Source organism: Lemur catta, chromosome 5 (genome assembly GCF_020740605.2).
Source record: "Lemur catta isolate mLemCat1 chromosome 5, mLemCat1.pri, whole genome shotgun sequence".
Taxonomy (NCBI): domain Eukaryota; kingdom Metazoa; phylum Chordata; class Mammalia; order Primates; family Lemuridae; genus Lemur; species Lemur catta.
In genome coordinates, this window is record NC_059132.1 from 5518227 (window position 1) to 5533103 (window position 14877).

Sequence of the window (14877 nt, forward strand, 5' to 3'; positions counted from 1 at the left end):
CAGTGGGACATCCACCCACACTGCTCACCTGGAAAAGGCAGCTCCCAGCACAAACGCAGCGTACTCCTTCAGCAGGGGCTCCGTGCTGTTCAGCCCGTTGATCACCACTTGAAGGCCGCCGAAGGAAAGCAGGTCCTGCGCGTTGTCCATCTGCAGTAAAGGCACTACTTAGACAGTACAGCCACCAAGGAGAGAAAAGTTCTTCTTATAGCCTTTCCTTTGGTGACTATCCAAAATCAAATTAAAAAGCCAAGTAAAAAACAATTATGGCCTTTTTTACTAACTAAGAAAGGGTTTGTAAAAACAAATTAAAATTTTAAATAATCTTAAATTTGAGAACTCCTAATTCATCTAACATGATTTATAAGTACCTGCGTGGGAATCAGTGGAAATGGCACCTAGCTATTGCTTATGCCAAACATGTCCTGGAAAATTCTAATACCGTAGTGAGTCACAAAGCTTACTCCTAATGTACAAGCTGTTAACACAGAGAATCTGGCACCATCAGCACCACTAAATGGTGCCATGCTTCCTGTTGATGTCCAACCCCAATGGGGGCAGTGGAGGTAGCAAACATTTTTTCTTTTAAGCTGATTTTTAATTAGAAGCCAGGGACTATAAAAGGAGCCCTGTTGTTGGAGAGTAGCGGGGAGTGCTATAAGAGTGTTAGGAGAGGAATAACAATAGTATCCTTCTCTTCCATTTAGGGTTGGCTGCATCTGAAGACATTCATGATAAAAATCTGCATGAAAATCACTCTCCCAAAGGCTTTCGGCTAGGCTGCGCTACTGGCTACATATTGAACAGCGCAGAACATTATCATCACATAAAGTTCTATTAAACAGCATTGGTCTAGGCTATCATTTAAGCTCCAAGTCCCCAAGTCCAGACTCTCTCCCCCCTTTATTTTAAAGGGGATCTCGTTCCCCAAGCTTCATTAGTATCCTGGAAGAAAAAGACTCAACTTCCTCAGAAAGGTCACTGGGTCCTGTTTTCCCCATGTAGTAACTCAAAATCATCTTTGTTGCTACAAAGGCTGCCTCTTGCCCACATGCTGATCCCACTCTACAGATCACCAGGAAAACTCAGGGAGCTAGAGCCCAGCAATGATGTGACTACTACCCACCCTTCTCCCCCAGGTGCACAGAGCCATTTCCTACCTGACTGCATCCTTGCCTCTGCCTCTGAACTGGAAGAGAACTCGGACAGAGAAACTGAGCGTGAAGAACAGTATTTGAATCTGCCAGTGTTTCTGGGTGGGCCTAACCTGTTTTTACCACTTGAAAGATCATTCATTTTGATGGATTATCCATGAGAGCAGGGGTTTTGTCTGTCTGTCCACTGCTGTAGGTCCAATGATAGCTCCAATGACTAGAATAGTGCAGAGCATATGGTTAGGTGCTCAATAAATAATTATTGAGCTGATGAATGTGAATTTGACCAGATAAAATGTTCCTGAAATAAAATTCCAATGCAAATAAAAAAAGGCAATCTGAGGTGTCTGTGCCAACAAAATGCAAGGGCCCCTGCCACCACAGACCTGAAGTAATGGCCAAACCAGATTGCAAAGCACGCATGAAGTCTGCTCCGCCATGCAGCCCCGGGCAATGGCAGGGGTCTTTCGGTCCCTCTGTCCTTCTGAACAGGTTTGATTACTGAGCCGCAGCCCAGCCACCTAGGGAGACCCACAGTTGGGTGCTCTGCTGACATGAGCACCTTCCTTCCTCACATATTCTGCTCTTAAAATAAGCATTCGCTGCCTATCCTGTGATCCTTCTTCTTCTAGGTATTCTGAATGCAAAACCATGGCTCAGAATCCTGTCACTGGAATGGCCTGGAATGGCCACTCAAAGCCAGTATGAATTCCTAGCAGAGCAGCTGCCACTCTGTCAGCCCCAAAGCAACACAGCCCAGAGTCACGGAGGTTCTGTTCTAGATTCAGTTTATCTATATTATTACAACGATCATTCAGTGTGATATAAATGCTGACACTTATATAAGCACTTCAGCCTTTTCAAGATGTTTTCTCATTTTTTATTTCACTAGCAGTGAGGAAGAAAAGAGTCATGCTGCCCAGGGCACATCAAAATCTGGGCCCTGCCCGGGGACACACAGGAGAAGGCATGCCCAGAGGCCCAGGCCCTCGGCTCCCCATCTGGGTCTGGGGCCAGAGCTTTTCTCAGGCTGCCCTCAGGGTGGGGTGGGACAGGCGGAGAGCAGTAAAGGAGGGAGTATATTAGGAAGGGGACAGAAGGGAGCTATGGAAAGGAGGAAAGGAAAGCAGCAGAGCACTGACCAGGCAATGAGAGAACAGGAAACAGACAAAGGGAGAAATGGTACATAACTGAGAGTCACGTGAGAGAAGGCAAATACGCCGCCGCAGGGTAGATGGGGCGTACGGAGGCTGCTCCTTATAAATAACTCACAAAATGTTTTCCACTCACAGGGTTTTGCCTTTCACATATCCTGTTTAGTAATTCAAATATAGCTGTGAGGAATCCTTGGGCAGACCCAGTCCAGGCCCTTGAAGCCTGTGGCTCCTCAAACCTCCGTTCAGTGAGTCTGGAATGGGAGTGGACGGGGGAGGGTCCTGGCTAAAAAAGTCCTATCTTCCTTGAAGCTGGCACGACATCACCCTAATTCCTCATCACAACTGGAACTCCAGGCTGAGTTATGTCTTATTTAATCCCCCAGTGAAATCACAGCTTAACACAGCGGCATGGCAGCCCGATGGACCAACCTGACCCAAGAACCTTACTCTTCCAAACAAAACACCAGTGTCTCTACCAGAGAGTGCTAAAAAGAAAATGAAAAGAAAAGAAGACACCAATAACCCAGAACATTTATGCCTGCTGCCAACAGACACGTTTGGCTTCTACACAGAGACTGGTTGCTGGGATGACCTCAGGCTGAGACTGGTGCTGTGCAAGAAACTGTTTACCCCACCCAGTGACCTGTGAAAGCACAAGGGATGTCACCCTAGTGATTATACTGCCTGGTGACCAGAGGACCTGCAAGGGGAAAAAACTGCATTGGGGCCCTGCTACCTCAAGCCTTCTGTGCACTCACTGCCTTCTAGGTTGGATAAGCTCTCCAGTCACGTTGGTATTTCATGTGCAGCCAGAGCAAGAGCCTATAGAAACCTGACACCTGAAGATCCATCTAAGTTTGTTAAGTAAGAAAACATAAAGCTGTCAACATCAGAGCAAGACTGAGCTGGCCAGTAACCCCTAGGATCCTTAATCCTTTAAATATCTCTAATGGAAAAGCTGTTGGAGTTTTTGTTTTTTACTCTGGAGAGCAAAACTGGAAACAGGAACAAGAACCCAGGTTCACTTTTTTCTCTAAGAGGATCACAGTCCTGCTATTTGAGGCCTGATAAAGAGTTATGAGCAGAGAAAGAAGATGAAGAGGTTGCCCCATAATTCCTGCAGATACACTGCACACTCATCCTCTTTCACCACAGAAGCTGGCAAAATCCTAAAGAAAGAATGTCTTTTAGCCCAGTTTATAGAGAACAAGGACACTGTCGTGCATGGGAGGACACTGAGCATCTATGTCTTGATAAGGATCTCAAACAAGCTTTTGATTATGATTACACAGCCTCCTGGGCCACCACTGTCCCTAGTCTGGATTACCATGACAGCCTCCTGTCTGGTTTCTGCTTCTATCCATGCCCCCCGCCTGCAGTCTAATTCTCAACACAGCAGCTGGAAGGATTCTTAAAGGTAAGTAAGATCACGTCATTCTTCTGCTCAACATCTTCCAATAATATCCAAGTTCATGCTTTTCCATGGCCTACAAGGCCCCATGTTCTTCCTTCCATTATCCCTCTGAGCTGCTTCTGATTCTCCTCTCCCGCTCTCTCGGCTCTAGCCCCGCTGACCTCCTGTGGTTCCTCAAACACACTGGGCATGCTCCCACTCAGGGCTTTTGCACTTGCTGTTCCTCCTGCCCGAGATGCTCCTTCTCAACACTGACAATGCCCTCCTCTACTTTTTATTTTTCCATAATATTTATCACCTTCAAATATAGCATAACTTACTTATTTGCTATGTTTGTCTACCTGCCTCTGCTAGAAGGTAACCTCCAATTTTGTTCATATCTCAAGTGCCTGGAACAGTGTGTGGGACTTAGCAGGCACTCAATAAATTTATTTACTGAATAAATTAATGGCTTCTCTTGGCTCCACTTAATTCCCTTTTGAGCTTTGTTCAAAAGGTACCAGTTTCCTTTGAAAAGCAAAGTGGTCTAAAGATTAAGAACACATGGTTTAGGGTCCAGAAGACCTTGTTGCAAATCCCAGCTCCACCACTCACTAGGCTGGGTGATCGTTAGCAATCACATAACCTCTCTGTGCCTCACTATGCTCATTACAAAATGAGATTAATAGTGGTGCCTACTCATAGGGCAGCTACGGAAGTGAATGAACTAATAATGTATACAAAGCACCCGAGGCAGTGCCTGGTATACAATAATGCTCAATAAATATTAGCTATTATAAGTCTAAGCAGTTATATCTCCCTGCTTCAAACTCTCCAATGGCTCTCAGGATCCAAGCTGAAATCATAAAGCGCATGATATTCCCCACCTCGTCTCTCTCACTCCCTACTATTCCAGTTCTGTCTATGCTACCCCTCCCCCAGCCACTGTGCTCCAGTCACTCCAATCTCTTCCAAGGCCTCAATCTCACCAAGCCAGCTCTGCCCCAGAATCTCTGCACATGCTGATTCCTCTACCTGGAATGCTCTAGTCTAAGGATTGGCAAACTCTTCCTGATGGGTCTGACGGTAAACATTTTTGACTTTGGGAGCCATATGGTCTCTGTCACAACCACTCAACTCTGCCACAGAAGCATGAAAACGGCTATAAAACAATGTATAAACATAGGAGCCACTGTGTCCCAACAAAACTTACAAAAGGAGGCATCAGGCCAGATTTGGCCTACAGGTGACAGTTTGCCACCCCTGCTCCAGTCCCCCTCTTCACCTAGCCAACTCGTAATCATCCTTTAATGCTCAGCCTAAATGTCATGCCCTCTGAGATACCTCCCTTACTGCCCCTGACTAGGCTCTAAGCTGTCCTATTATATACTTCTATAGCACCCTCTGGAGCCCTTATCATAATCTTAAATTATCTCATCATTTAATCATTTATTTGTTCAATTGTTCATTACTTAATTGCTTCCCCTTCCAGACTATAAGCTACATGGGACAAGGACTGTGTCTATTTTACCTCTGCTGTACTCTCATGTTGAAAAAAATGAAGAAGGTTAACACTCCAAATGAAAAGAGCTTGGCTCTGGCCTCTAAGAATGTATCTTACTACAGTAGACAATGATCTAGATTAAAAATAGTCTGTGCCCTGGGAGAGAAGTAAAGATGCTGATGCTATTTTCTTAGGGTTTAGAGCAGGGGGATTTATTTTTGGAGCTGTCAGTTAAAAGTCAGACTTACGGACAAAGAAACACAGTACCTGATGGACATAATATTCAAGATCAAAGAGTGCAGCAATCTTCTCTTCCAAGCTGGAGCTGGAACTATTGAACTTGTTGATCAGCCGTACCATGATCTGCATGTCAGTCTCAATGACAACATTCAGCTCATCAAAGTCCTTCTTTAGCTCCTCGATGGGGCGGAAGAGCCGCTTCACCTCAGCCTGCCTTGCCTAAGGAGAGCAGCAAAGAGACGATTAATTAACTTGACTGGCAACATCTCCCCAAGACATCTGTGGTCTACCGTGGATGCCCATCCTGAAAGAACTGCTGCTCCAAGATTCCCAGTCTTCTCTAACATGCACTATCAAAAATCCTCATACTTTCTAACATGATCAGAGAAGAGAGCTCTCAGAATCTAGCCATTTAGGCCTTCACCCCATAAACACACTCAAGATTTTCCAAGGTTCACTTACTCTAGTCCAACTTCCAATGTTCAGGAAGAAGGGAAAGTCTTCTTATGGCAATCACTGAGGCCAGGGGAAGCAAGGCAAGCTCACCTTCAACCCCTAACCTCCCATGGGACAGCTGAGATCTAAGGTAAAATAATCTGTGCCCTGGTTCTCTACCTTCCACAGTCATAGAACATCTTGGCCTACCCAACCAGCAACATTTTAGGGAAACATGGACATAGAAAACTGTGGGTAAGAGCTGTCAGAGCAGGAGTAATTTGCTGATGAAAATTAAATCACTGTCATTACTGTCAATCTAACCACAGGTGTACAATTTGTTCAACTGAAATGGTTAAATTACTGTATGTACTATACTCAAACCTCAAACAATTTTCTCTCAGTCCCTCCCCATCCCACACACGTAAAAAGATTTTTAAAATGAAATTATGTTGCAGGTGAATAAAAGACTTTAATTAAATATTTTATACATCTGACACTCCCTGTTTTCTTCCCAATTTTAGAGGATAGTGCTTATAAAGAGAATCTGGAAAGTCACAGTGGTTTATGTATCTGCCTTCCAAGAAAAATTAAAAGGCACAGATATTTATAAAAAGCAGGATGATGAGCAGCTGTCAGCTTCAAATTGCTCATCTATTACCTATGGGTTTCTTGCTCCACAGAAACACCAACCAAAGAAATGAATCAGCCTGTCTTAAAAAAGACCAAGCTCTCAGCAGAACAATCACATCTATGGGGCACCACATCCTGATTCTTTGGGCTAAAACAACATGAAATGCTCTCCCTGCACCCAGCTAGAGGACTCTGGATGGCTGCCAAAGCAGGTGAAAAGGCTTGGGAAGGCTGAGTCACTTTCTAGAGCAGTGAGATGACAGGCAAGTCAGCACAGTAAGAAATTAATGACATCTGCTTCACAGAAATGATGTCTGTCTGGCTTTCAAGACCTTTAAAAAAATAACAACTTTATTCTGAAATAATTATAATCTCTCAGGAAATTATAAAAACAGTACAGAGAATATAATGTGCCCTTCATCCAGCTTCCCCCATGTTAACATTTTACATAACAATAGTGCAATATCAAAACTAAGAAAAGGACTTAAGTATACTACTGTTAACCAGACTACAGGCCTTGTTCAGATTTCATCAGTTTTTTACATGCTGTATTCATCTGCATGTATGAAATGTATGAAAATATGAAAATTATATCATTCTATACAATTTTATCCAGATGTGTGTAACCACCAGAACAATCAAGCTATAGAACTCTCCCACCACTACCAAATAACTTGGTACTACCATTGTGTCACCTCTTTATAGATCCACCTCATCCTCCCACCCTGTTCACTCCCATCCTTATGCCCTGGCAACCACTAATTTGTTCTCCATCTCTATAATTCTGTCATTTGAAAAGTGTTATATAAATGAAATCACACAGCCTTTAACTTTTTAAGATTGGCTTTTTTCACTAAGTATAATGCCCTTGAAATCAGTCGAAGTTCCTGCACACATCAATAGTTCATGTCTTTTTAGTGCTGAGTAATATTCCATCATATATGTACAGTTTACCTGTTCATCTATTGAGGAATATCTGAGTTGTTTCTGGGTTTTGGCTACTGTGAATAAAATTGCTATGAATATTTGCATACAGGTTTTTGCTTAAACCTAAGTTCTTATTTCTCTGGGATAAATGCCCAAGAGGGCAATTGCAGGGTTATATGATAAGCATATGCTTTGTTTTATAACAAACCACCAAACTATCTTCCAGAGTGGCTGTACCATTTTACATTCCCACCATCAGTGTATAAAAGATCCAGTTTGGCCAGGCGCAGGGGCTCACGCCTGTAATCCTAGCACTCTGGGAGCCGAGGCAGGAGGATCGCTTGAGCTCAAGAGTTTGACACCAGCCCGAGCAAGAGCAAGACCCAGTGTCTACTAAAAATAGAAAAAATTAGCTAGGCATGGTGGCACAGCTAACTACGGAGACTGACACAGGAGGACTGCTTGAGCCCAGGAATTTGAAGTTGCTGTGAGCTAGACTTATGCCACGGCACTCTACCCAGGGTGATAGAGTGAGACTCTGTATCATTAATTAATTAATTAAAAAAGAAAAAAAAAAAACAGTACCAACCCAAATCTGTTGGGCGAGAGAGCTTTTCCAAGAAGCAAGGAACTCTGGGAAGGACTGATTCACTCAAATCTACCAAGGTACCAATGGATACAATGGAACTGATGTCCTTTTCCCAAAAAAATCAAATCCCCAAAAAACCACTCATTCAATTGAGAGGATATGACCCAATATCTGACAGTATTGTCTTCATAAATAGCTAAAGTATCATCCTATATTGCAAGACACCACACAGCCTGGGTTTAAAGATTAATAAATAAAAAGTATGATGGCATCTGTAGCCAGGAGTTTGAGACATGTAAGAAACTCCCCAACCAATTTCAAGTCAGTTTATTTGCCAGTCCCAGAGACAGCTCTGATGGTGCCATGGCAGTGAGCTGAGTCAGTTTAGACAGGCTCCAAATGGAAGCAGAAGGACCCCACGATCCAGCACCTCCATGAAGGAGCTGAAGTAAGGGAAGAGTGTGACAGCCATACCTCACAAGTAGGCAGTGGACTCAAGTCCGCTGGTACTAGGATCTTGCATTTGGGTGCTGGTATTGGGATCCTCTCACGAGAGGAGAGGATTATTTTTAATTGCAAAAACGGCAACCAAAAACTTTTAAATAATCTCTTGCATTTATATTTTTCAAATACTGTCATAAATAGTCATACTTTTCTACATTAACTGAATTATGGGGGGAAAATGCCATTACCCAAGAAAAGAAAATCCAATCACACTCCCAAAGAAAGCAAAGCAAAGCACAGAGAAGGGTAAAGTAGGTCTTCCACCCACAGAGAAGGCAGGGGCTGACTTTTATGTTCCCATTAGCCCCACACGAAGCCCATTGTGAAGGCGTGAGTGGGAAGAAGTCAAAGCCCGGCCACCCAAACATCAATCCCTGCCCTAGGCACCCACCCTCTCCTCTCCACCCTCCCCAAGGAGGGGAGTTGCTCTTCCTCCCATGCCTCAGTTAAGACATCTGCGGTAGGATGCAATTTCGTGCGTCACTTTCCTTCACCACTCTGCTGCCGCCATCCTGCTACTTGCCTTCCCACACCACACTCTCTACGCGGCAGATGTGACTTTGGTAAGATAAGGCAAGGAAACTTGGCCTGCATTTAACACCTTAAATAGGCCAAACACCAGCTCCCCCACCCCACCCCGCCCCCTCAAAAGGTTCATTTTCTCAGAAATGCTTAGTCCTAAAGGATCAGAAGAACCTAAGGCTTCTTCCACTAATATACAAGATGTCAAGTACCTAATGTTGCCGTTCTAAGGTACTTCCTGGATTTGGGGGAAAGAGCAGAGAGGTAGATAAAGGCAAAGGGGACTTTGAGAAGGAGAATTTTTTTTTTCCTGGTATCCTAAAATCTTTCCTGAGTGAGGGAGAACTTAAGGTCTCCAAGGCAGCAGAGGAGGTTCTTTCAGGGACAGGACTCAACTGGAAATATAAACAAATGACTTGTGACATTCTCTGGCTATTACATGAGCTCATGATCCATCTAAGAGTAAGATTTCTTCCTGTTAGTGGTCTGTACCTATGAGCCCTTCCAGGCTTTACGGGCAGAGCTAAGGGGCTATGATCCTGCCCCTTCTTCCCTCTCATTCCCTTAGCTCGTAGTCAAAGTTAGAGCTGGGAGAAACCTCAGTCACACTCTTGTCCCAGCCCCATGTTTTACATTTAAGGAATCTGAGGCCCAGAAAGAATACATTTGGTACATGTTCAAAAGACAAGGACAAGGACCTAGGCTTCTTCCTTTCCGGTCCAGCCCCTCTGTTCTTTTGGAACAAGGCTGTATCTAACCCAAGTGTGAGTGAGGAGGAGACCTGGGCTGTAACGTCTATTCACTCGGCCTCACAGTGGAGAGCACGGCCACCTCTGCTCGGCCTCAGTTTCAACAAACATGGAGTGTTGTTCGGAGAAATGGAATGAAAAGTTGCATTCGAACCTCAACCATGACAGAAATGCTCCCAGAACTGTTTCTTAAAAAAAAATAGTCCATAAAACATTTCTTATTTGTCACTAATGGCCCTTTAAATTAGTTTACAATATTGTTATCCCATATTTATTGCAAAAGGTTCTGGAAAGAGTGATTCCCTTCTCTGCAAAAACAGCAAAGCCATGCCCTAGGCTTATACTAACAGGAAAAATCATCACACACCTTGTCTTCCTTTGAACTCTCCATCTCTGCTCCCTCCTTGAATTTTGCCAGTGCGTTCTTGAGGTCCTGAGATGTGTAGGTGTTGGTGTTGACATCCAGCCTGTCCAGAGAAAAGCTGACAGTGAGGAGGGAGGCATCATACTCCCCAAGAAAGAAAACAACCCTGGCTAGCACCCCAAGGTAAGCAAGGCCAGGCCAGCTCTAATATTGAATGTACTGTCATACCTTTGCCTTCAGTCAGCCAAGGGTCCAACAGACTGACCTTACCTTAAAGCTAGAGGAAGAAAGACACAGCTGAAGATGAGGTCATTTCACGAAAGAAGAGGAAATGGCATGGGGCAGACAGAAGCCAACCATGGACAGAGAGCTCTCAGCCAGCTGCTCAGGCAGAAATAAGCCCAGAATGTCTGTGCAATGCTGCTGCCTAAGCCCATGCCAGGGCAGGACCTCCTGGAGGGCAGTGGGCACAGACACAGGGAGTAATATGCACTCTTATTTATATTCTTCTGGGAAAAGGGAAAACAGAGACCAGAGCTCCCCAGCATGTGCCCAAACTGATCTGACAAGCCAGCATGTCTTCACAAAAATGGGTTGGATAGATTCACACCATAAGACCAACCTCTGAGCGTGGAGGAGAGACAAGGAGGTATGTGTCAATCCAACAAAGAAATGGGTTTGCAATACCAAGGAATAGAATCAAGGCCAGCCACCTTTCACAGCCAGCCTCTGAGGGGAGGAAGGAAAGGAGCCAATGTGGGTGTCATCTCAGTAAACTACCAAAGACTAGAATGGTATCCTCACAAAGACCCCCGGAGCTGATGTGAGCCACAGACATTCATCTTGGCTGGAAAGAAGCCATCCATCGGGGGCAAGGTTTTACCACTAGCACTCATTTCAGTTCCATGAACAGAGGGAAGAACAAGGGTAATATGGACAAAGGCAAGTGTGAAGTGCGCTTAACAAGGCTGTCTGGCTGTGGTTATCCTTAACCCAGGAGATTTCCGAGGTGGAGAAGGAAGGGGCTACTGCCTGCTCTACTCCAGGCAGCACAAGCACATCAGTCTCAAAGTCTGCAGTCCCAGCAAGGCCTTAGCGCTCATGAACTCAGACTCTGCTCATTCAGTCTTGCATTCGTCCTAGAGACCAGTTGGGCCCTAAAAAAAACTCTTGTCTTCCCTAAACCTCAGTTCTCCTAAACTAATTAATAATAGCTAGTAACTCCCATTTATTGAGCACTTAACCATGTGTCAGACAGTACGTTGATCCCTTAAAAGTAATATTTCATTCAAATGGGTACCACAATCCTACAAAGTAGGGGAGAGAATCCCAAACGTCTCTCCCCCCAGAACATCATCTGCTGCCAACTGCATGAGGATGCCACTGCCCCGCCCCCACCCGCAAGAGGGAGCTAAGTATTCGGGAACCATAGCTTGAACAGATCACCTCCTCCCTCCTCTAAGGCTTGGTCAGGACACTGTGCCTTGTGTCGATGTTTACTGCCTTGAGTCCCACTCTCCCACATCCTCACCATACACTCAGTCCCAACCACATGCACATGTGTGCACACGCATGCACAACCATCATCAGCTGGGGTTCTCACTTCATGCTTCACTGAGAAAACAGATGTTATCATCAAAAACTTCCTCGTGTTCCCATCATCAGCTTTATAAGCCAACCCTGCTCCTAAACCTATGTTCTCTATTTTCCCTTCTATTATAATGGATGTCAGTGTCCCCGCTCCTATTAAACTTACGTTCCAGATACCACTTGCCTTTACAAAAACTTTAACTCCCATAATTATACTGCTCCCTCCTGCCCGAAGCATCAATTTCTCTCTTCAGTTGGATTATTCCTGTCAGCATACCAGCAATCCTTTGATGCCACCGTCTCTTCTAGTTATCATGCCGTTTCCCTGCTCTCACAGGAAAACTCTATGAACACATTATCTTCACTCACTATCCTCATCTTCCTGACTCTTATTTATGTTGCCATTTTCTCTCATCTGGATTCTGTCCTCACAACTGCACCCATACTGTTCATCGAGACCATCAATAATTGATAACCAAATCCAACAGACCCTTCTCTAACTTCATGTTCCTCCCTGATACCCTTGGATATCAGCAGCGTTCACGCAGTTCACCCTCCCTTCCTGAAACACTCTCATTTCCTGGCTTCTTGTGACCACGCGCTCCAGGTTCCTCGTCTTCCCTACTCCTTCTGCAACCCGTGCTCGTTCCTCACCTCCTGCCTGAACTATCTATCCCGCAATGCCTCCGAGTTCAGTTCTGGACAATCTTCTCTTCTCCATCTCCACACCCTCCCCTTAGTTATTTTTAAATATCTATATGTCAGTGATGCCTGAATTTACATTTTTGGCCCACACCTCTCCGCTGGGCACCAACCAGACTCTTGTACAACTACATAACTGATATATCTTGTATCTCAGATGTTAACAAGTACCCCAGACTTATTCAATCTAAAACATGGCTCTCAATTCTTCTCCCTATAAATCTGTCTCTCTCCCCCTATTATTTTCAATAAATAGTACCTCTAAGCACCCAGTTGCTCAAACCCCCAAATGAGGCTTTATCCTGAATATCCTCCACCTTCCTTCAACTCCTACATCTAAATCATAAGCAAGTCCTGTTGGTTCTACCCCCAAATTTATTCACTCTCCATTATGATACCATAGAGTAAGCCACCATTATGTCCTGCCTGATCTAATAAAATGGCATCTTAATTATCTCTGTGCTTCCTCTGTCCACTTTCAATCTCTTCTCCAGAAACACAACTTCTAGAGTTATCTTCCTAAACTATACTAAATTAAATCACTCTCCTGACTAAAATCCCCCAATGGCATTCACCTTACAAAGGTGAAGGAAGAACACCCAACATGTTCCTCAAGGCCAGGTGTGGTGGCTCATGCCTTGTAATCCCACCACTTTGGGAGGCGAAGGCAGGAGGAGTGCTTGAGGCCAGGAATTTGAGACCTGCCTGAGAAACATAGTAAGACTCCCATCTCTACAAAAAATTTTAAAAATCAGCCAGGCATGGTGGTGCGCACGTATGGTCCTAACTACGCAGGATGCTGAGGCAGGAGGATCACTTGAGCCCAAGAGTTTGAGGCTGTAGTGAGCTATGATGACATCACTGCACTCTAGCCCGGGCAACAGGGTAAAACCCTGTCTCAAAAAAGAAGAAAGAAAAACACAAAACAAAAAACGATGTTCCTCAAAACTCCACACGATCTGGCCCCTATATACCTCTCCAATATCATCTCCTATCAGTCTTATTCTTTTTCTTCTCTAATCACCCTGATCATTTGCCTGTTTCTCAAACTTGACAAAGGGAGGGATTTATTGTTGTTCCATCTGTCTGAAATGCCCTAACCCCTAAAAAACCTATAAACTTAAACCTTTGCATGGCTAACTCCTCCTCATTCTTTAGGTCTCAGTCCAGATATCTTGATGAGGCCTTCCCAAATCACCCTGTCTAAAGCAGCCTCACCCAGGGACTCATCACCTTGTTTACTTCTTCCTCAGCTCTTATCACAACCTGTAATTATCTTACTTGAATGTTTATTTACCTGGTGTTCTGTCTGCCAGCCTCCACAGGCTGGCATTTGTCTGTTTTGTTTACTACTGTATCCCCAGTGCCTGGCAGATGGGCACTCAATAGGTCTTTTATGAAGTAAGTGAATAGAGCAAGTAAATGGCCCCATCCTTGGCCTCACCCCTAACCACTATACCATATCGGACCTTGGTAAATGCTCAACCCAAAATGATGCAACTTAAATGTAGTTTGTCTCTCAGTCCTCCAAACACAGAAGGAACATTCAAAGAGGCTGGTTATTCCAGGGCAAAAAGAGAGCTGTGCTACGGAGATACTGACAGGGATATGGACTAAAACCAGTGGGGACGGCAAAGTCTAAAGCACAAACAGGAAATGGAAAACCCGTTGCTAGGAGCCAAATATGCACTGAAGTCAGGCAGTGCTAAGAGAATCTTCCGAGACAAGCTACAGTGGGCGACTCTTGCCCAGGGCCTTGGAGCCCACAGGCATTTTATAGCTCTAGGTTGCAGTGTGGCCAGTGACACAGCCAGTAGGACCAGTGGAGAGGCTGCCATGGATTAGGCTTAAGGGCTATCCCTACCTCTCTCCAGGCCACGTGTTCTTAACTCTGTGGGATCACTAACGTCTTTAACAATCTTGACGGGAAGCTGTGGATTTTGTCCTCTAAAACAGAATGAGCAAGTAAGCAAAATATTGTAACAATTTGAGGGAGTTAGGCCTGCCCTTAGGCCTCTGTTGCCACTGCAGTGCTAAGGAGCCAGGAAGACACCACCAAGTGAAACCGGGGGAGCTCCATCGCAGGAGGAGCAAGTCCACCAACGGCGGCCAGAGCCTCTCCGAGCTCACAGTGGTGAATGTCTCCACCACCTTGTCAATACCTCTGGGCTTCTGTTCAGATAGGTTTGCTGCTGGCTAAAAACACTGAGAAGGAAGAGAAAACGTCCAAGCATATCCTGGAAGCCATTACAGGGCAGAGCCCTCAAGAACACTCCAAAGGAGAAAAGTAAACAGGCAGCCGTGGGGACAAATATTTCTTCCTTGTGGGGCATCTCTCCAGACCACATGGATGGCTCTGCTTTCTGTTCTCAAAAGATACGAGCAACAGACAAAGCAGTAAGTGCTCCTACTGA

At 44.8% G+C, this 14877-nt stretch overlaps 1 protein-coding gene across 1 annotated transcript in view; it reads right to left on the minus strand.

Annotated features, from left to right (window-relative positions):
• SIL1 (SIL1 nucleotide exchange factor) overlaps positions 1 to 14877 on the minus strand; it is a 195929-nt gene that overhangs the window by 62987 nt on the left and 118065 nt on the right. The window contains exons 5-7 of the mRNA XM_045550923.1: positions 10175 to 10274; positions 5476 to 5667; positions 29 to 150 (exon numbers count right to left, since the gene is read on the minus strand). Coding sequence (XP_045406879.1) covers positions 29 to 150; positions 5476 to 5667; positions 10175 to 10274 — 414 coding nt within the window. The remainder of the gene's footprint in view (positions 1 to 28; positions 151 to 5475; positions 5668 to 10174; positions 10275 to 14877) is intronic.